Below are 21,597 nucleotides of genomic sequence, written 5' to 3' on the forward strand. Positions count from 1 at the left end.
TTGCATAACTCAGTATAAAAATCTGGTTATAACCAGGAGTATTTTTGGCATAACTGTTGTGTAGTGATAACCAGCGATAAACCTCATAATAATTTAATGCCAAAAATACCCCTGATTATAACATGGTTTTTAGACTAAATTAGGCAACGTGAGCAAAACGGCAAGAAAAAGGAAAAATCAGGGACCCAAAAAAGAAAAAAAAAACTATTTAGACTAAAATGACAATTTAAATAAAAACTCAGGAGCTTAAAATGACAATTTAACCATTACCATTATTATATTAAATTAATACGATACAATAATAATAAAATGGATACACAAGGGTCAAATCCAAGATGAAGAAGAAGCTAAATCTTTTCTAATTGTTTTCCCGGTGAAAGTCTGCAATTCTGAGGTTTTTCCAACCAAACTTCACATCTTTTTCATAACCCAGATAAGTTTTTCTTAATTCCATTCCAAATTTATTCAATTTTCCCACAAGATTTTGAGTTACATAGAGAAAATTGCCTGTAGTTGCTTAAGGGTTATCTTCTTTCTTCTCTGAATCACAGATTTATTTATGCTCATTGTTGATTGATTCAATCAAATCTTTGATTCAGTGAACAGGGTCATTTGGGGATTTAGTTTTAATGTTTGTTAGAATAATTAAAGACTCATAGTAAAGGTGTTCAATTTGAAATTTGTTTATGGGTTTGATGATTTATGATCAAAGGAAGCATAAATTACAGATCTTGGATAGAAGATTTTAAGAAAAGTTTAAATCTTTAGGGTTCTTGAATTTATTTTTTTTATAGATTCTGATAATTTCAGATTTATTGTTAAAAAAAAAAAAAAAAATTGTTTAAGTGTAGGTTAGAAAATGGGGAAACAATCAAGAAAAAGCAAAAAAGTAGGATCAAAATCAACAGATGATGTTAATTTAAAGCAAAACAAACATGATGATGGTAATAACATCAAGATTTACGATAATGACACTGCGGTTTTCATTTCGATGGCACAAGAACTTAAGGAAGAAGGGAATAAGTTGTTTCAAACAAAATGTTACGAAGCAGCGATATTGAAATATCAAAAAGCCCTTAAATTGCTTCCTGAGAACCATTTAGATGTTTCGTATCTTCATAGCAACATTGCAGCGTGTTATATGCAAATGGGTATCACCGATTTTCCTAGGGCTATTCATGAGTGTAATTTGGCTCTTGAAGTCACACCGAAATATAGTAAAGCGCTCTTGAAACGAGCCAGGTGTTACGAGGCTTTGAATCGGCTTGATTTGGCTTTAAGAGATGTTAATGTGGTGTTAGATATAGAGCCGAATAATCTCATGGCAACCGAGATTCTAGAAAGAGTGAGATCCCGAATGGCGGATAAGTTGACGGAAGGAAAAGTTAATGAGTGTCAACAAGAAATCGGTTCAAGTCAAATCCCCGATCCATCGAAGGAGAAGGCACATAAAAAGAAAAAGAACAAAAGCGACAAGAAAAGTGAAAAACTTGATCAGGTTTCGACAGAGTTAAAAGATTATGAAAAAGACGAGAAAAAAACCGAAGATAAGTTGGTTGTGAAGGAAAAAATTAACGTGAGTAATATCAAAGAAGAAGAGCCGAAAAGGGTTGTGAAACTGGTGTACGGGGAAGATATACGATGGGCGAAAATTCCTTTCGATTGTGATATTTTGAAAGTAAGAGAGATTGTAAGTGATCGGTTTCCCGTTTCGAAGGCTGTTCTTATTAAATACAAAGATGAAGAAGGTGATATGGTGACTATCACCACAAACGAAGAACTAAAATGGGCCGAATCATCAACTTCTGATCAACGGGGTGCGTTAAGGCTGTACATTGTTGAAGTCAACCCCGAGCAAGATCCGTTCTTCGACCATATCAGAAACCGAGAGAAAAGGCAAAAGCTTTTAAACTCGTCTGCGTGTATCGATGATTGGATTCTAGAGTTTGCTCAACTCTTCAAGAACTACGTCGGTTTCAACACGGATTCATATTGGGATCTTCATCAGCTCGGTATGAAGCTATACTCAGAAGCCATGGAGGAAACCGTGACAAGTGATGAAGCTCAAGAGTTTTTTCATCTTGCGGCTGATAATTTTCAAGAAATGGTAGCTTTGGCTTATTTTAATTGGGGCAATGTTCATATGTCAAGAGCACGGAAAAGGGTATACGATAGCGAGAACGGTTCTCGAGAATCTATACTTTTACAGATTAAAGATTCATATGAGTGGACACAAATGGAGTATTTGAAAGCGGGTGAGCGATATGAAGAAGCAATTAAAATCAAACCGGATTTCTATGAAGGTTTTCTGGCTCTCGGACAACAACGATTTGAACAGGCGAAACTTTCTTGGTATTATGCGGTTGGCACTAAAACTAACCTTGAAACATGGGATTCAACCGAAACGGTTCGGTTATATAACGAGGCTGAAGATAATATGGAAAAGGGTATTAAAATATGGGAGGAGATAGAAATGAAGAGGGTTGGTGAAGTTTTGAGGCCGAATAAGGTGAAATTAGAGTTACAGAAGACGGAATTGGGTAAATATGTTAAAGATTTTACGCAAGATGAAATGGCTGAGCTGGCTGAAAATATGAGGTCGCGGGTGAATGTTTTGTGGGGTACGATGTTTTATGAAAGATCGATGATGGAGTATAAACTCGGGATTCCTGTTTGGCGTGAATGTTTGGAGATTGCGGTTGAAAAGTTTGAACTTGCTGGAGCTTCTCGTACGCATATTGCTGTCATGATAAAGAATCATTGTTCTAATGATGCTGCACCAGAAGGTTTTCAAACTTTTAATTTTTAACATGTTAAGTGTGGTTACAAAAAATGCTTTATTAAAGTTATAATTATATTTTTTTAAATAAAGCCATGTAGGAGCTTGTATGCATTAAAAATACCATTTGGACAATTTTTGACCCATTTTCCTTTTAGCTAAACTTTTTATCTGATCCGTTAGGGCAACTTTTGACTCGTTTAATGTTTGGCTAAATTTTTTATTTGATACATTAGGATGATGCAGCATAACCCAAACCGACCGTTTCAAAACTAAACGGGTCGAAATGACCACCTCTCGTTTTCTATCAACATTATATAGAGTAAATTCCCAAAATCGTCCCTGAGGTTTGGGCATGTTTGCCATTTTCATCCAAAACTACTTTTTTGTACAATATAGTCCTTCACTTTTGGGATTTTTTGCCATTTTCATCCAAAAATCTAATATGCTTTATTTTTTCTATCAAACATTTGGATGAAAATGGCAACAATCTCAAATCTCAGGGACGATTTTGGCAAAAAAAGTCAGATGTTTGGATGAAAATGGCAAAAAATTCCAAAAGTGAAGGACTATATGGTACAAAAAAAGGTGTTTTGGATGAAAATGGCAAACATGTTCAAACCTCATGGACGATTTTGGCAATTTACTCAACATTATACCAACATAACCCAAACCGACCCATTTGTGTTTCTATCAGCATGTACTTTAAGTTTTCTATCATACATAGCTTGAAGAAATCTTGGAAGTGAATCTTGATCGTCCATTTTGTTGTTTGTGTAGGGGTGGGATTCAATATCGATGAGATCGTGCAGGCATGGAATGACATGTTTGATGCAAAAATGTGGCAAATTGGTGTTCCTTCTTTTGTATTAGAGCCATTGCTTCAAAGACGAGTTCCCAAGATTTTTCACACCTTAAAACACGCATGAAGATTTAATGTGTGTTTTTTGTTATTTTCGTGGGACGGATCGTTGCAGCCTCAAACTTATAGAAAAGTAGAAGGCTTTACTCTACATTTTTACTGTTGGTGAAAGATTATAGTCGATAGCTCCTCGGACACAAGATAACGAAGCAAAAACTTACCTCTTCGTTTTTTTTTTCTACAAACTAACCCTTTTTTTAGTTGTATAACTGTATAAGTGTGTTTTTATCCTTTTTCTGTCAGATTGAGTGATGCAAGTTCTTGTTTTGTATTCTGTTTATTTGGAGACTTGAAGTTGAGATTAATTGGACAAAATGCCATAATTATAGGTTCTTTATTTATTAATTAATCTAAATACTTGTTGACAAAATGACAAGTTTTATCTTATTCTATTTTATTTGTTAAAAATGAATATGCTTATTATGTTTTTGAGTAAATTGCCAAAATCGTCTCTGAGGTTTGGGCATATTTACTGAGGTTTGGGCATATTTATCCAACACTCTTTTGCACCATATTGCTCTTCACTTTGGGGATTTTTTCTCATTTTCATCCAAACGTATAATTTGCTTTATTTTTATTTTTTTGTGAGATATATAGATGAAAATGGCCAAAAAAAAAAAAAAAAACTTAAATCTTAAGGACGATTTGGGCAAAAAAAGTTAAACGTTTGAATGAAAATGACAAAAAATCCCAAAAGTAAAGGATAACATGATACAAAAAAAGTTATTTTAGATAAAACTGGCAAGAATGCGCAAACCTCTGGGACGATTTTGGCAATTTACTCTTATGTTTTTTAGGGTACACGTGATATTATACTTGATGGGTATATATGAATTTTACCAATGTAAATAATTACAAGCTTAACAAAAAAGAAATGGCATTCTTGTCTGTACAAATTACAGATAGCTAAAAAAAGTTCATGAAAATAGGAGCCAACAATCAATATGATTAGTTCAAGCTACAAAACCTGGATTGTATTTTATAAACATTAAAAAAATGATACAACATATAATGTCTTCAAAGCATATTAAAGCTCAGAGCAATATAAATCATGAAGTAGCCACAGACCGTGAATTTCGGCCTAAACCTAGACCCAACCCGAACGGCGCAGACTCTGTTTTATTCTTGCCTTGATTCCCATGGCCATGGCTACAACTCGAAGAATGAACATGATTGTTGTGTGTTTTTGAGATATTATTATTGTTCACATCAATAGCGTGTGTGTCGTTTCCGTTCGGCCCGTTTTGAAGCTGGTTCAAATTCCTGTTCATAGGCATCATACCTATCTCACTTGATTGAGCTGCGTCTTCAATCAACTCTATGTCTTCATTGTAACCGTTTACAAACAAATCTGAACAGTTTTTCTTGCACCCATGGTCATATGGGTTTCTAAACCGACCTCCTGGTCCTCTTAGATAGCTATATCGTGATACGTTTGCCATTTCGTTTGTGGTTATATTACGACCAACCTGCAGAAATTAAAAAAAATATATATTTTGTTTATTGTTTATTAAAACTAAAATAGAGCAGAAGTTAAAGAAAAATTATATATTGTTTATTAAAACTAAAATAAAAAAAATGAAGACGAACCTGAGAAATCTGCATAGAAGTTAAGGCGGCCACACCCGTGAAGAGAAAACCATCTGAAATTAAAAATAATAACGCTCCGGTGTGTTGGTTACCCGCATGGTTCAACCATGCCCCGAAAGAAGATGGAGCGGATGGGTCGGTCAATATTCCTGCATCAGGCATGTTCTTTCAGCATGAAAAAGTCAACCGGGTGAGAATTAAAGGTTTAGATGAGAGAATAATACTTGTAAGTGCAACTATGCCGGTTATCAGCATGGCAAATACTTCAATAATAAGGAAGCCCAAGAAATCTCTTTTATTCCTCTGCAATAACGATTTTTAAAGGTATTATTTACAATTTACGACTAGGTCGATAAGATTATAATAAGATTGTGAAAATGTAAACAAACCTTGCCGATACAATTAGACACCCATGGGCAATGATGGTCAAATTGTTCAACACATCGATCGCAAGTGGAACAATGCTTTGAGCGTATAGGTCGAACAATCTAATCAACAAAGGCAAGCAAGCAATTAAAAAAATGTAAATTTGAATATTTATGACATGATTATAACTTGACAAGTGTAACTATAACATTACCTTACAGGTTGCACAAAGTTGTGACCAATTACCTGCTAGCAAAGCAGGATCGTTTATCTCAATCTTCAGTAAAGGCTCCTGTTAAGTACAAAAATAAAATCTGACTGAGAATGTCGACTGTGAGAACTGTCAACCTTTACTTTTAACTTAAAAAAAGGAAAAAAAAAAAAGAAGCAAGACACGACTTACATCATCTTTCATATTTTGTGAATCATGGCTGTTGGTTTTGACATAACCTGGATCTTTGCTACAAAAGCCAAAAGAGCACCATAAGTCAAAACAATAAGTTTATTACTGCAAAGTTATATAAATATAAAAAAAAACATACCAGCTACACCGGTAGAATAGTACCAATCCCGAGCTTGCCAATAATGCACCAATCCACGCAAACAACGCAGAGCCGGCTGTCATCTTTGGCAAATTTGAAGCTATAACAAAAAAAAAATCACAGATATTTGTTACGCATTATAAAACAAGTTTGTGGTTTGTACCATAGTCACATGGTTCGCGGTACGCTCCGGTACGGGAACGTAAAACGGGATCGCAATTCACTAGGTCCCTAAAATTCGGTACGAGGAGGGGTAGGCTCATTTCGGATCACTTTGGTACGATGTACCATATAATGTGGTACGATTACTACATAAAGAAGCACGGAAACTCTTTAATACATTCAATGTACAACTAACCTACAATAAATAAACTCAAAAAAGAAGAAAATAAACAAATTAGAAAATATTAGGGTCAAATTTGACCAAAACTGTAAGATTAAGGATTAAACTGTAACATAAAGGAAATAATAGGATGTATTGTAAACCCTAAAAAAAACAACTGCCGTCACTTTCATCGTCTTCCTCATTCCACCTTGTGGTTTTCTTTCCAAATACAATGGTTCAACATTTCAATAAAAAATCAGAATTGCGAATTGAAAATGGGAATGAGGGAAGTCGGAAGTCTGAATACTCAAGAAACGTGTTTTGCAAATTAGGAATTCGTGATTCCTATATCAACAGGTATGACTCAATTAATTGTTCGGAATGCTAATTTCACTGTCGAATTCGCGATTTGGAGCGTTCACGGAACGCGTTCGTACCGCGAATCGGTACGCTCGATCCGGATCGTAGATCGTGGCCTATTGAGCGATTTATGTGACTATGGTTTGTACTATATCTAAAGGTTAGAAAAATACCCATAATTACTGAATTAATATAGGTCATAAGTAGCACAAATATTATACACACAAGTGCAGGTGCCAGGCCTAGTTTTGAAAACCGCCCCAGTATACTGTTTCCGTCCCAGCGTTTATCTAAAACCCTCCTAGCATTGCCCTGCAGAATCCGACACAATAAAACAGATCTTCGGTTTAAAATTGCCGTAACTAGTATTACTTTGAAAAATGTTTGTTTTACGAGGGTCAAGGAATACCTACAAGAAAAAAAGCAACTTGTCGATGATTCTTATCAGAGGCGAGCTGTGCCGGTGTGAGACCGGTGTTATCAGTTGCCATTAAATCCTCTTTTTTTCCGGCTTGCACGAGTACGGTGCATGCTTCTAAGTTTCCTCTAATCGCAGCCCAGTGCAGAGGCGTACAGCCTGACAAAGATAAATGAGTTATGAGTCATTTTCGTCCCTGAGGTTTGGCCAGTTTTGCGACTTTCGTTCAAAGGTTTTTTTTCCGCATCTAGATCCAAAAGGTTTGAAATCTTTGTCATTTTCATCCGGCTCGTTAACTCCATCCATTCTTCTCAGTTAAGTCGGGGGTATTTACGTCTTTTTTGTTAACTTAAAGGGCAATTCGGTCTTTTTCATATGTTCTTGCCTTCTTGGCTATGTTGTCAAAAGCGCAAAAAGCGCGCGCCTAGGCGCACCTATAGCGCCTGGTGGTAGCCTAGGCGCAAAAATGGGGTTTTTTTTGAAAAAACGGTGCTAAGGCGCAAAAAGGCGCGCGACTAGGCGCAAAAAACGTGCTGACGTGCAGCGCATAAGCAGAAAACAAAAGGTAACGCAAAAAAACGAAACCGAGTGCGTGCAAAAACTGTGCCTCACGCGGGCCCGGGTTTACAGAGCTGCATTCGTGTCTGCAGGACGTGTGGGCACGCACGAGTTCAACCAGATTCCAGCTCAACTAAACTTTTGCTACTAACTATTAGCTACATGATCTTAAATGGCATATATAATAGTTTTTTTAATTTTATATGTGGAATCTTATTTATTTTCAAAGCATAACATATTTTTTATATTTTTTTTTCTCTATGTGCGCTTTTCTTAAAAAAGCCCACGCTTTTTTGCGCCTTGCGCCTAGGCTCCGGGCGAGGCTGATGCGCCTCACCTGCACCTTGCGTCTTTGACAACATAGGTTTTTGGTCTTTTTACATAATGTGAAACAGACCGAATTGCCCTTTAAGTTAGCAAAAAGACCGAAATACCCGACTTAACAGTGAAAAATGAATGAAGTTAACGAGCTGAATGAAAATGGCAAGATTTCAAACCTTTTGGATCCAGATGCGGAAAAACAAACCTTTGGACGAAATACGCAGGGACAAAAATGGCATTTTACTTGAAATATATTAACTGAAGTAATTGCAACAAGAATGTGTGATTGATCTATACCCTCTTTGTCCTGGCGACCTCTATATGCATCCAAGAATAGAAGAAGGCGTATGCAGTCTGCAAAACCTTTATATGCAGCCCTACAAATTGACACACAATAACCGACTAAGTAACAACATATTGTTAATGCAAAAATGTGGTTTTTAGATGCAATTGTGCATGTAAGTACCAATGCAAAGGGCTTCTTCCGTCATTGTCGGGTACATCAGGGTCTGCATTCCATTTTGTTACGATGTGATAAAGCAAGGCTGTCTGACCATATTGGGCAGCAACATGTGTTGTCTGCAAGAAAGCCAAGTTTGATAAATGGTCAGGTAATTTGAGTAATAAGAATCTGGGGTTTCGTTTATATAATGTAGGCTAGTAAATAATTATAAAATATTAATAGTAGCGGGAACTGGGAAGTAACCTGATACCCGTAGACATCAGCAGCATGAATGTGAGCGCCTTCTTGCAGCAAGAGATCTGCAACTTGAACAGCTCCTCGAACAGCACTCCAGTGCAATGCTGTTTGCCCAGTAAGATCTGTTGCGTTTATATCTCCACCATGCTGCAAAGTTTATTAACAGAAAATAACGACCAGCTGATTTAGCAAAATAGCAAGCACAAGAATGTAGACATACTAAAGCCCATAAACAACTGATCTCAATCGAGATTGACAACAGTTTTTGCAGTCCAAATGTAGATACTTAAAAACGATATTCCAAGCATATAATGTTCATACATTCGTTTTCTACACAACCAGAAAAAAAAAACAAATTCTGTTCTTACTGAGATCTGACAACTATCCTTCATAATGAAGTTCCATATATGCTTTAGCAGGGGATAATTATAAAGTTTTGGTTTTAATTTAAAAGATTGACTTACTCTGTTCCCTAGAAATAAGAACATTCCAACTTTTTGAGTAAACCAGTGTTCTGCAAATGATATTTTGATATCACATTGGTTGCCAATACTATTCTATCTTGTTACCAAAGTTCAATATGATTTTCAATGTCAATCAAAACATTTGAGTTCCACCTATGTAGACCAAAGATGAGCTAGGCGCCTCGAACAGACACAAGGCAAGCTTCTTCATCAAGCACAAGTGAGTCGGTCCAGGCACAGATGAGGTAGCAATTGCGGGTCATGGGATGAAAAAATTCAAATTTCTTTTTATTTAATGAACTTTGAATTAAAGGAATAATGTATTAGGTTTTATATTATATCTGTAGAATGGTATTAAATTAACAATCTATGCCTATTATATTCTCATTATATCAAGTTTTTTGTCTTGGGCGTACCCTTTTATGCACCTTAAATACGCCTTACGCCTTTGACTAACTAGAGTTCCACATAAATACATATCTTTCCAATAGAAATATATCCAATACAAATCAAAGCATATATCTTGAAAATAACCAATGATGTGCAACAATAACGTCAAAGCTTATAAGCATGTTCCACCTATCTTGGAACGCATCCTCATGCGTTATATTTGTTGAGAGTTAACTACCTACTAAATGAGCAGTTACAAAATTAGATTTTCAAGATCCAGTCAAGTAATTAAAACACATAATTCCCTGAATTTAACACACAAAACTCTTCCTTTTGTCCATCTCAAACAATGTGATCAACTAACAGCAACCTCCTACTTATCCAGTTATCCTTATCAAGAGCAACAAATTACATAAGCACAAATTACACCCTCCATTTCCAAACTGCGGCTTTTCCAGCCACTCTTTCCCTTACTTTAAACATTACCAAACCTTTTTACTACCCGTGCCAAACACACATTCAACAACTCCATCTTTCAACCAATATTACAATCACGTTTCTCAAACTACCAACCAACCTCAGTTCCTAATCTACACAAAATTTCCAACACAAAACACCTTATTTAACACCTAAACCCGGATCAAACTCCAAATCCCTCTAAATAAAACCCTTAACACAAAAACAACAACCCTCATCATTATTAACATCCATGGTTTAAAAAACGGTCGAGGCAGTAAGAAAACGTGTCTGAGGCGGCACCTCATGAGGTTATGTTTGCCCGTACGCCTCTGAGGGCCGAGACAGTAAGAAAACGCGGGCCTCATGGGGTTATGTGTGTTTTAGACTTTCTATATCAATAATTTTACTTCTTATAAGATATTTTTAAATTCCGCCTCGGGCTTACACCTAGGAATAATGCCTCGATTCTATTCTGGTCTTTTAAACCTGTTAACATCTAACACAGAAAGTCATCTACAGTCTGTCTACACCTATCAAACAAACAAACAACTATATCGTGTAACTAAACACAGAACAACAAGTATAAAAAAAGAACCTGAATGATGTACTGAGCAGCAGCAGCTCGATTATTCAAGGCAGCCCATTGCAAAGCGTAATAACCTAAACTATCCGGTTGAGAGACAGAGCAACCGTCGGACTCAACCAAGCGCTGAAGCTTCTCCAGATCACCGTAGGCAGCTGCAGTGTAAACATCGTCTCGCAGGATTTCTTCATCGATTGGTGTTCCGTCAGCGGCAGTATTGTTAAGATCTCGGGATTCCTCTACGACCTCGATCTCCGATGACATCGCACTGGATTTTGATTCGTTAATTGAAGATGGAGATCAAATGGAAATGAGTTTATTGGGAATTAGGGTTTTTCGTGGAAGGGGGAGAGTCAACCCTGATTGCCATCTAGAAATTGTGATTTGACTTTTATAAAATCAAAGTGTTCTAGTATATTTGGCCTTCTTTTTTTTTCTTTTTTTTTTTTTTTTTTTTGAACAGCAGTATAATTTGGCCTTCTATTACGGACGTAAACTCGATACGAGTTTTGGTTGTCATGTCACACACGCCTTCTTAGACCAAGCGTAATGGGGCGTTTCTTTTTAAATTTTTTGCCCCAAAACGCTCTATAACGCCCACATCCCCATTACGGGGGGCGTTTTGGGGCGTTTTAAATCAAAAAAAATTAATCCGGCGTTTAAATTAAAACGCCTAATGCACAATTCAACCACCAATCAAACGGCTATATTCCAACGGCTAGTTTGACTTATTTTTTTTTAAACCTATTATATATATATATATATAAACAACCAAAACTCATTCATTTTCAACAAAAACAATCTCAAAACCTCTCTAAAAAATCCCACAATTTATAAAAAAACTTGATGGATTCTCCTAGTTCTTCATCCATGATAAATTGTTACTACAACGAGTATTTTGCGGATGGCGATGGTTCGACCGATGAGGAGCTTGAGCAAGAGGCGGTTACGAGTGCATGTCAACTAGCGGTGCGATATGTCAACCATTCTCGTCGGCCCGAAGCACCAAAAAATAAAAGAGGCTATGTTGAACGAGACCGACGCGCGGCACACGAGCGTTTGATGAAAGACTATTTTGACGAGGCGCCGACATTTTCAAACGAAGTTTTTAGGCGTCGTTTCCGGATGAGTAAGCGGTTATTTCTACGCATAGTCAACGACTTGGAAGCCAACTACGATTATTTTAAACAAAAACCGGATGCGAGAGGGGCACTTGGATTTACCGGTATCCAAAAGTGTACGTCGGCATTACGAATCCTTGCTTATGGTAACACTACCGACATCAACGACGAGTATCTAAAAATGGCGGAGAAAACTACACGAGATAGCTTGGAACATTTTTGTCGCGGTATAATTCTTCTACTTTACTTTATTTTTTTTAAAACGACGAGTATGCTTAGATTTTTTTTTTTTTTTGAATCTTATGTTTATCTATAATTTTTTATAAAGGTATAATTGATGTGTACGGTGTGCGTTATCTTAGAATGCCTACATGGGAGGACCTTCAAAAGATCTACGAGGTACATAATGTCGAGCATGGTTTGCCTGGTATGATCGGAAGCATAGATTGCATGCATTGGCGTTGGGATAACTGCCCGACTGCATGGCGAGGCCAACACACACGTGGTGACCAAAAAGGACCCACTATTATTCTTCAGGCGGTTGCTTCACAGGACCTTTGGGTTTGGTCGGCTTACTTTGGCGTGGTCGGGTCATGCAATGATATCAACGTTTTTGAACAATCGTCGTTGTTAGAGGAGTGGATTTCTGGCAAAGCTCCAAAAGCGTCGTTTTACGCAAATGGAAACTACTACCCCCATGGATATTATTTGAGCGACGGAATTTATCCTAGGTATTCGATTTTCGTGAAGACGTTTAGTGATCCTATTGATGACAAAAGAGCATACTTTAAAAAGGTTCAAGAGTCTTCACGAAAAGACATTGAGAGATGCTTTGTGGTTCTAAAACAACGCTGGCAATACTTGAGAAATCCTTGTCGTGCATGGAGCAAGCAAAAAATGAGAGATGCTATGTACGCTTGTATAATCATGCACAACATGATTTTGGAAGACGAAGGAAAGGCGATATGCCAGAATTATGTGCCAGAAGCCGTTCACCAGGAGCATCCGCAGGCGTCAATGGAAGAAAGAGTGAGTAATGCGCGAGAGTTGCGTTACGAACCGTACCATTCCCAGTTAATGGTTGATTTGGTACACCACGCATGGTCGGTTCAGTACGTACCACCTGAGGGAGAAGAAGAAACGGAGGACGAGGAAGACGAAGTTGGCGAGGGTAAAGAAAGCGAAGACGAAAACTAGTTCTTTTTTCTAGTATTGTATTTTTTTTTATTTTCTGTTTTTTTTTATTTTCGGGTTTTTTTCAGTATTTTTTTTATTTTCTGTTTTTTTTTATTTTCGGGTTTTTTTCAGTATTTTTTTTTATTTTTTTTTCATGTAATGTAATTTTATTTTTAAATTAATGAAGTTTTTTTTATGTTTTAAATTAAAAAAAATAATTGGGAAATGATTGTAAAATGATTGAATGGGGCATTATACCCACTACACCACTTTTGCTATAATGCCCCCTTGCTGACTAGGACGCCACGTGTCGTATAATGCCCCATGGTGGGGGCATTATAAGGTTCTACCACTACACATGGTCTTAGGAGGGCCCGGCACCAAGCTACTTACATAACTCCAACCAATCAGCACCCTTTATTGTCAAATTTTATATAAAATACTCATTAGCTACTAAGGGGGTGTTTGGGATTTGCTTTTTTAAGCTGATTTTGTGATTATTGTGTTTTGAAATCGCAAAAAATCTATTTTAAGTGTTTGGTAAAAAAATATTAAAAAGTGATTTTTTGCGTTTTGTAGACATCAAAACGTGATAATCCAAAAGTAGGTCACCACCTACTGCAGGAAACGGGATTTTCCATCTTATTTTATCTCCTCATAACTACCTCCAAAATTTACCGCCATATACACTGTGGTGCCCTTGAACTCCCGGAGAAGAAGAACGAATTACGAAATACACCGGTATCTCTTTCCCATCGCCCCAACCAAACACAAGGTATCTCTTTATTTTTCTGGTTTTCTGTTTATCATTTATATGAAACTTGTGATTGATTATCGTTTCATAAGAAATAGAACACAGATTTAGCTAAGGTTTAAATGCGTGTGTATTCGGGGGCATTCTGTGCGGGATTGTTTCTGATTTAAGTGTTCAATTTGATCTGATTATGTCTGGTTAATGCGAGGGTATGAAGATAAACCCTAGTGTTCTTGTATTCTATAACTTCAACTTTGGAATGGAATTAATTCCATCTATTGGGATTAATTTAGCAGCCTCGTCATCACCCAAAACAGTTGTTGCTTTTGGTAGGTTGTTAAATTATATAAGTGGATTGTAGGTTTGGGATCAATTAAACCTAGTTAAACCAAATTTGATGAGAATCGACATTGATGCTTACCTTTTATCACCTATCTAGTTACATGTACCAGATATTCTCTTTCTTTGTATACATAAGAAAAAAACATCTATAGGAAACTTAGAAAGTGATTATGTGACTCTGCATAAATAACATCAGCTGTGATAAATTAGATTGTAGAAGAAAATAGTGTTTGGATCAATAGGAGTGGACCCAACCACTGAGAAACGGCAAACCAAACCAGCCAGGTTGGGTGGGTCCACCGCTGGTTTGGTGGTTCCTTTGTTGTCAAAGACGCAAGACGCAGGCGAGGCGCATCGGCCTCGCCCGGAACCTAGGCGCAAGGCGCAAAAAAAGCGTGGGCTTTTTTAAGAAAAACGCACATAGAGAAAAAAATATATAAAAAATATGTCATGCTTTGAAAATAATTAAGATCTCTCCCTCGTTCGTAACTCGTTAAATCAACACTTTCGTCGCAGTTTCTTCGTCACGGTTTTGGTTCGAGTTGTGAATTCTTGTTTATGTGATACCATGTTTAACTGAATATGTTTTTTTTTTTGCAAACTTGGATTAGTGTCTTAAATTTGCATGCATGTATATATATACATAACCGTATATGTGGAGTTGTATGTGAACAATATATGTGTAAGATAAACGAGCAGTGTGTATGTCGCGTAGGTGAACCGTAGGCAGTGGCGGAGCTACCTTATGCCGGGGGGCAACACCCGCTACGGCTTGGGGCGGAAAAATTTGGAAAAATTAGTGTAAATTTCGGAAAAATTTGAGGTTTTTTCAATTTCGTTACGGCTTATTTATAAAACGTTACGGCTTGGCGGATTTTCTAGATCCGCCGCTGACCGTAGGTGCGGTTATGTGTGTGTGCAAACTGTATGAAAGAATGTATATGCAGTATAATGTTACGCGAATCGAGTACGAATGGTCTCATTGAGACCGATGGTATGTATGCTTAGTCAGCGAACCGTGTGTATCCGTGTATATGTATGCCAATACGTAGTATCATAGCCGTAGGTGCAACTGTATGTATGTGTGAAACTGAGTTATGTGCAGCCATGTGAATGATAAATATATATGTGCGTAGCCGCATGTACGTAAATATAAGTATGTATGGGTGTTCGATGAGTGCATTGTAATTGTGGTTATATGTATTATGGCATGGAAGTAATAAATGACACCAGTAGTGTTGTATATGAGTTTCCAAATATGATACTATGATTAAATTACTTCTTAAATTGAAAGTCAAAGGTGATGTTTCCATAAAATATGCCTATACATCGTCCTCATTAAATTTAATTTATGATTTAGTGCTTCTACAGTTTACAACTTCCATTATTGGTACTTTTGTATGTTGTTTGCACTCCATTTTATATTATATTGATCACTATACTCGAAACTGTACACATAATAATTAAAAAAAGGTTTCCGAAGCCAGGGGATCTCGCATGAGCAGCCTGTTTGCCTCCTTCACACCATCCCCAAGCCCTACTAACAGCTCTACTATGAGTGGAATTATACTGATTACATTGTTTTGCTTAGATCAGATGTATCAGCAAGCACATAGTGTAATTTCATCTAGCTGCACACAAATTCAAACCCTATCCAATACAACATAAGAAAAATAAAAATATTTCTTATGTACTTGCTAGATTATGAGTTCCAGAATATCTATAGGAAAGTTTCTTCTAGTGTTATTAGAACTATTTGGGGCTTTTATAGCCTTCTATGTATATTACTTCTTTTACCAAGGCTAGATTTCATCCAACAGGGAATGGATTTGAACCATGAAAATGCCACAAGTAAGCTTTCATCTACCAAGGCTAGTGCTCGAAAAACAGTTTGGGATTTTAGTACCCATATGATATTTGTTGAGTTGTGTCTCAAGGAAGTAAATAAAGGCAATAGACCTGCGAGCCACTTCAATAAGGTTGGGTGGACGAACCTAGCAAATAATCTAAAAACTCGAACAGGAAAAGATTACACCAAACTGCAACTTAAAAACCATTGGGATTCAATGAAGAGGGATTGGAAGTTATACGATCGTTTGATGAGAATTGAATCTGGGCTTGGATGGGATCCTGTGAAAAAGACGATAAACGCAACGAGTGAGTGGTGGGATGAAAAAATACAGGTAATGTTTGATCAAGTATTTCTTCACAATCTCATCGTAGTTTAGGTACTAACTTTTGTTTACTTCAATTTAAAGGCGGATCCAGAACTTGCAAAATTCAAGGACAAAAATTTGGAGATGTACCAAGAGTTTTACGAGCCATTGTTTCGAGACTGTGTTGCTACTGGGGATAAGACTAAAACCCCTCATCAATTGCAAAATGAAATTAGTCAAAGTGATGCTCAAGACGATATTGGTGTTACGGATGTAGAAGGGAAGGCAGATAGCGATGAAGGGAATGTAGGTGATGATGTGGAAGTATTATTTCCAGAAAGCAATTTGGTCAAGAGGAGGAAAATACAAAACAATGCTGATGGTCGTTCAAGCAGGGGAAAAAGTACAATAGCTTCCTCACTTGAAGTTAAACTTGACACGGTTATTGAAGCACTAGCCTCACGAAGCACACCAAGTATTCAAATACCTACTCTAGTAGAATGTATGGATATTGTTTCAAACTTCCCTGGTTTTGAGCCAAGTTCGATAAATTATAACAAGGCACTACGAATCTTCATGAAAAAGGAGGCAAGGGAAAGCTTTATGTACCCGCCAACTACCATTGACAAGATTAGCTTTCTCTACTCACTAATAGACGAGCGATAACGTGTTATCTTTTTATTTATTTGATGTTATTCTTTGCTATTTGGATGTTCGTTTGTAGACATTTCTATGTGTGCGTTGTTTGAATAAATGACATTGTGTTTTTTACAAGAACTTTCGATACTATCTTTCAACTATGTGTCATTTTGAGTTATTTTGACTATTTATGTCTTTTTATTGTGTACTTCAATAGGATGGAGATACCAAACAAATATGTGAATTCCGATAGTGAAGATGAGAACAATGACTCGAATGAGGAAGATTGGTTAGATGATGAGAAACGGTTTTTACTACTATGTGGTTTAGTCATCAAAGGGGTGATGGTAGTACATAATATGATGAATATCCCACGTATCCCTTGTCACACTTCCTGTCGTACAGGAAATATTTTTATTCAAGAAATACTCAATGGTCATCCTAGACGTTGTTATGAAGATTTCAGGTTACATGTTGATGTTTTCAAGAGCTTATGTTCGGATCTTAGAATGCACTACAACCTAAAGGAGACACGTAATGTATCTATTGAAGAGTCTGTTGGTATTTTTTTGTTGATATTAGCACACGAATGTGGAAATAGACTAGCTCAAGAAATTTTCAATCATTCAGGGGAAACTATTCATAGACATTTCCATCGTGTTTTAAGAGCGGTGCTTAAGCTTAGCGGGGACATCATCATGCCTAAAGCAAACTATAACGATGAAGTACCTCGACAACTCTTAAACAACTCTCGGTATTACCCCATGTTCAAGGTGTGTTCTATCTTTTTACTTCAAATTTTAGAATGAATACTTTGTCTACAGTATTGTGAATTAGTAATTAGTGTTTTTGTATCTATAGGATTGCATTGGTGCTATTGATGGGACACATGTTAAGGCATCAGTTCGAGAGCATGAACAAGCAAAATATATTGGTAGAAAAGGATATGCAACCCAAAATATCATGGCAGCATGTGATTTTAATATGTGTTTTACATTTGCATGGGCGGGATGGGAAGGCACTGCACATGACACAAGAATATTTTTAGAAGCATTACGTAAGCCAGAGGTGAAATTTCCTCGTCCAACGGGTGGTTAGTATTATGTTATATTTGTTTTATGCTATATTTTTTAATTAACCCATTGCATTGAAGTACAAGTTCAATTTATACAGATAAGTATTATGTTGTTGATGCCGGGTACCCAAATACCAGAGGCTATCTTGCTCCATATAAAGGAAATGATGTTCGTTATCATATACCTGATTTTCGTCGAGGTCAAACAGCTGCCCAACGCGCTCCGAAAGGACTAAAAGAGACATTTAACTACTATCACTCATCTTTAAGAAATGTGATCGAAAGGACATTTGGAGTATGGAAGGCAAGGTGGGCAATATTAAAAGATATGCATGTTAATTACTCTTATGAAACACAGGTCGACATTGTGATAGCATCCATGGCAATTCACAACTACATTAGGATGAAAGGTCATTTTGATGAAGCATTTAACAAAGCACAACAAGAAAGTTATCGTCCAAGTCGAGATGTTGAAGGTAATACATCCATTAGAATTAATGGAGCACAAGAAGACATAACTACACGTCGTAGGCAAGACGATATGTATATGAGTTCGGTAAGAGAGAGAATTGCAAAAAATATTATGCAATCCATTTGAATGTTCATCTGTTGCAATTGCGGTACTAATGCAAAATAGTGAATAATTTGTTTACTTACCTTGCACCGAAATCATATGGCGTAGCGATTGAACTGGAGTTTGTTGATATTGGCTTCTTGATATTGTTTGTTTGATTTGATGGTTAATGTCTTTTTTTGTCATTTCACTTATTTATTTTTTTAAAATATATATATTTGCCAAACACTCAATAGGTGATTATCTGATTATTGTGATATCAAACAGCATAATCAAATCCAAACACAATCTTTCTGCAGCACGTTTTGTTACAGCTGATTATCTGATTCTGATTATTCAAAACGCATAATCTATTTTGAAAAAGCAATCCCAAACACCCCCTAAGTAGTGATGAGTATTTGGTATAGAGTATTGGTATCGAACCGTACTAAGTATATCCGTTACTGGTACTGTCTCACTTTCCCCGTTTTTTGGTACCGGTATTTACGGGTAAAACACCGGTAAATATTGGTACCGAACCGGTATATTCAGTACCGGTACCCACGTTTCCCGTTTTTCAGTACCGGTACTTTCGGTGCCGGTATCAGTTTGGTACCGAACGGGTACCGTGCTCATCCCTACTAGAAAGTAGAGGGGGTATCCTACCCATGTCATAAACTAATAAAATCATATACCCCAACCAATCACAAGTCACCACCAAATCTCAAAGTCAGCCCCACCTTGAACAAACATCTTCTCTCACGCGAGTATCCATCCTTGCTTCAACCACCCGCTTCCTCTACCCTAGAGGGTGGCGGCAGTATTCTAGCGTGGATAGGTACCCTAGATTCCTTTACCCACTAGTGTCACACCCCAAAAAATACCACTTGCGGAGACACCGCAGGCGAGTGACGTACCAGGATCTTAGCTACCAATCACATCGAACTCATACATATATTTAAATAAATCTTTCATTTATTAACATAAAGTATTACAAAACGTTATATATCATTAATTGTATACAGCGGAAGCATAAATCATTTGTTAAGTGTTTCTAAACCACATGTACGAAAAACCATTAGACTTGCATTACGATTCCATGTATCTCGACCCATGACCACTCCAGCCTTCCAGACAGCAAGTTCCCAAAGCTATAACCCTATAGACCTGCAAGCATGCAGACAAGTGTGTCAGACGACGCTGGTGAGTTCAAAGATTTGTTACCGCGTTTAGTTTCCGGATATGTGTATAAAACAGTTCAACGTTTTGACTTGATGTTGTTATTAACTCGATTACCGCATATGGCTACTAGATTTATTTACCCAACCCTAATGTCTCTATCAAAACATTGGTCAAGTTGTTAAGGTAATTGTAGGATCGGGGATTCGATCAAACGAGTCGTTCAGAAGAGATCTCGATCAATACGAAAGGCGGAATCAGACGTATTGATGTTATAGTAGCTTGATTTGCACTTAGAATCACTTTAACTGTCGATTGTATTGATTTGATAGTGTTTACAGATCGTTCGACACTTCGGCGGCACTTCGTCTCCGGAATCAGAATGTTACAAATGAAATCCAAGACTCACCTATTTATAGGAAATCCAGATCGCACGAATCAGTCCACACGATCTGGTCCAGGTCGCACGTCGCACGACCTGGCCAGGTCGCACGAACTGGTCACTTCGTGTGAAGTGGCTGGTTCAGACCTGTTTTCCGTTTCTCTGGAACAACATGTCCTGGTTTATCTATTCTATTACATGACTCGAAACAAGACGAAGTCAACAGACATATGCACTAACAAACTCCCCCTTGGATGTTGACGAGTCTTCAGTGTATTTGAGTCTTCAGTCTTGATCGGTCTTCTCGTTCTTTCCAAAGTATCTTTCTCTATAAGCATCCTCATCAATCTCTATCTTCTTCTATCAGAATCTCAACCTGGCTCTATTCTCTCTCTAATTCTCTTTATCAGGTCTCTTGATTCCTTAAACTTATCAGCAATCTGAAATCTTTCAATCAACAGACTCCCCTTTGCTAACAGACTCCCCCTTAAGTTGTTCCGAGATCGCAATTTGACATAGCACTCGTTCTAAGATCGTGTCCTGGCTCAAACTTTGCTCAGGCTTAGACACGAGGATCTTGCTCTACAGCTTTCACAGGTTCAAGAACGTCTCCTGGCTCTCCATAGCAACAGGATCAGAAACCTGGTAACCTGCACAATTCTCTACTCAAAAGTAAATTTCACAATTGTTAAAATGTAACAAATTTAGAAACCACTTATAGAAATCATTCAACATCAACAATAGTTATATCAAGTTCAAATTAATGATCTTAATTAACTAACACTGATTTTACTGTTAGTTTCTCAAAACATCATTTGTAAGATTATCTTAAAACATTTCAAATTATCTCATACTCTAACTTCATTTTCCATTTCAAACAAACTCTCCCGATCCACTGTTGTTCATCATGTTTAGCACTCGGAATTTTGAAAATCAGCTTTTCAACATCATTGTCGAAAATAAGATAAAATAAAATCTTTTTGATTTTTCAAAATTTTATGCTAAAACACATTCTATTTTGGGTTTTTTTTCTAAGATTTTCAGTGTGTTAAAATGCAATAAAGAAATATTTACACACAATATTTTTGTGAGTTTGTGTAAGAGGATCATATCAGTTTTTGACAAATCACTAGCACCGTTGAGCTTTAAACACTTTAAGTTCTAAACGATTCACTTAGATTGTCAGTATACTGATCCATTTAAATTTTCACACAAAGTTCAATTGTTTCGAGATACGAGAATTAGTGTTTTAAGCACTTAATTTATTCGCGTGTCCCACCTCAGAATATACTCCCGTATCCAGACTCCTATATTTAGTCTTACAGGTGAATGTATGTAGGATCGAATTCTGACCTGAACGAGTCTATCAGAGGAGTTTTGATCAGATACAGGTGCGGAAAACAAGTACCTGGCGTAGAAACAGCTAGATCTTCACTTAAATCA

At 37.0% G+C, this 21,597-nt stretch overlaps 4 protein-coding genes across 6 annotated transcripts; 3 read left to right on the forward strand and 1 right to left on the reverse strand.

Moving 5' to 3' along the window:
* The first annotated feature begins 314 nt into the window (after positions 1–314).
* On the forward strand, positions 315–4,042 carry LOC110940738 (protein PHOX1). Its single transcript, XM_022182296.2, has 2 exons — positions 315–2,786; positions 3,560–4,042. Exons 1-2 carry the CDS (start codon positions 860–862, stop codon positions 3,706–3,708), a joined length of 2,076 nt encoding a protein of 691 aa, XP_022037988.1. The 5' UTR covers positions 315–859; the 3' UTR covers positions 3,709–4,042.
* A 519-nt stretch (positions 4,043–4,561) lies between these two features.
* Positions 4,562–11,170, reverse strand: LOC110940739 (protein S-acyltransferase 24). The gene is made up of 13 exons (XM_022182297.2): positions 10,790–11,170; positions 8,888–9,028; positions 8,648–8,760; positions 8,479–8,558; positions 7,298–7,461; positions 7,058–7,196; positions 6,200–6,299; positions 6,061–6,118; positions 5,872–5,949; positions 5,681–5,779; positions 5,516–5,594; positions 5,292–5,440; positions 4,562–5,170 (listed from the first exon to the last, which is right to left on the reverse strand). Exons 1-13 carry the CDS (start codon positions 11,039–11,041, stop codon positions 4,751–4,753), a joined length of 1,872 nt encoding a protein of 623 aa, XP_022037989.1. The 5' UTR covers positions 11,042–11,170; the 3' UTR covers positions 4,562–4,750.
* A 453-nt stretch (positions 11,171–11,623) lies between these two features.
* On the forward strand, positions 11,624–13,095 carry LOC118492103 (protein ALP1-like). The gene is made up of 2 exons (XM_035989890.1): positions 11,624–12,125; positions 12,227–13,095. Exons 1-2 carry the CDS (start codon positions 11,624–11,626, stop codon positions 13,093–13,095), a joined length of 1,371 nt encoding a protein of 456 aa, XP_035845783.1.
* A 611-nt stretch (positions 13,096–13,706) lies between these two features.
* Positions 13,707–18,735, forward strand: LOC110940740 (L10-interacting MYB domain-containing protein). Of its 3 annotated transcripts, XM_035990488.1 has the most exons (5): positions 13,707–13,849; positions 17,183–17,499; positions 17,596–17,738; positions 17,827–18,058; positions 18,139–18,735. In XM_035990488.1, exons 2-5 carry the CDS (start codon positions 17,184–17,186, stop codon positions 18,636–18,638), a joined length of 1,191 nt encoding a protein of 396 aa, XP_035846381.1. In that variant the 5' UTR covers positions 13,707–13,849; position 17,183; the 3' UTR covers positions 18,639–18,735. The 3 variants fall into 3 exon arrangements, with proteins under 3 accessions (XP_035846381.1, XP_022040745.2, XP_022037990.1); XM_022185053.2 differs by having other exon boundaries at positions 17,183–17,738; XM_022182298.2 differs by lacking the exons at positions 17,183–17,499; positions 17,596–17,738; positions 17,827–18,058; positions 18,139–18,735 and adding exons at positions 15,991–16,353; positions 16,429–17,103.
* The last annotated feature ends 2,862 nt before the right edge of the window (positions 18,736–21,597 follow it).

The sequence above is a fragment of the Helianthus annuus genome, chromosome 5, assembly GCF_002127325.2.
Source record: "Helianthus annuus cultivar XRQ/B chromosome 5, HanXRQr2.0-SUNRISE, whole genome shotgun sequence".
In the NCBI taxonomy this organism is placed as follows: domain Eukaryota; kingdom Viridiplantae; phylum Streptophyta; class Magnoliopsida; order Asterales; family Asteraceae; genus Helianthus; species Helianthus annuus.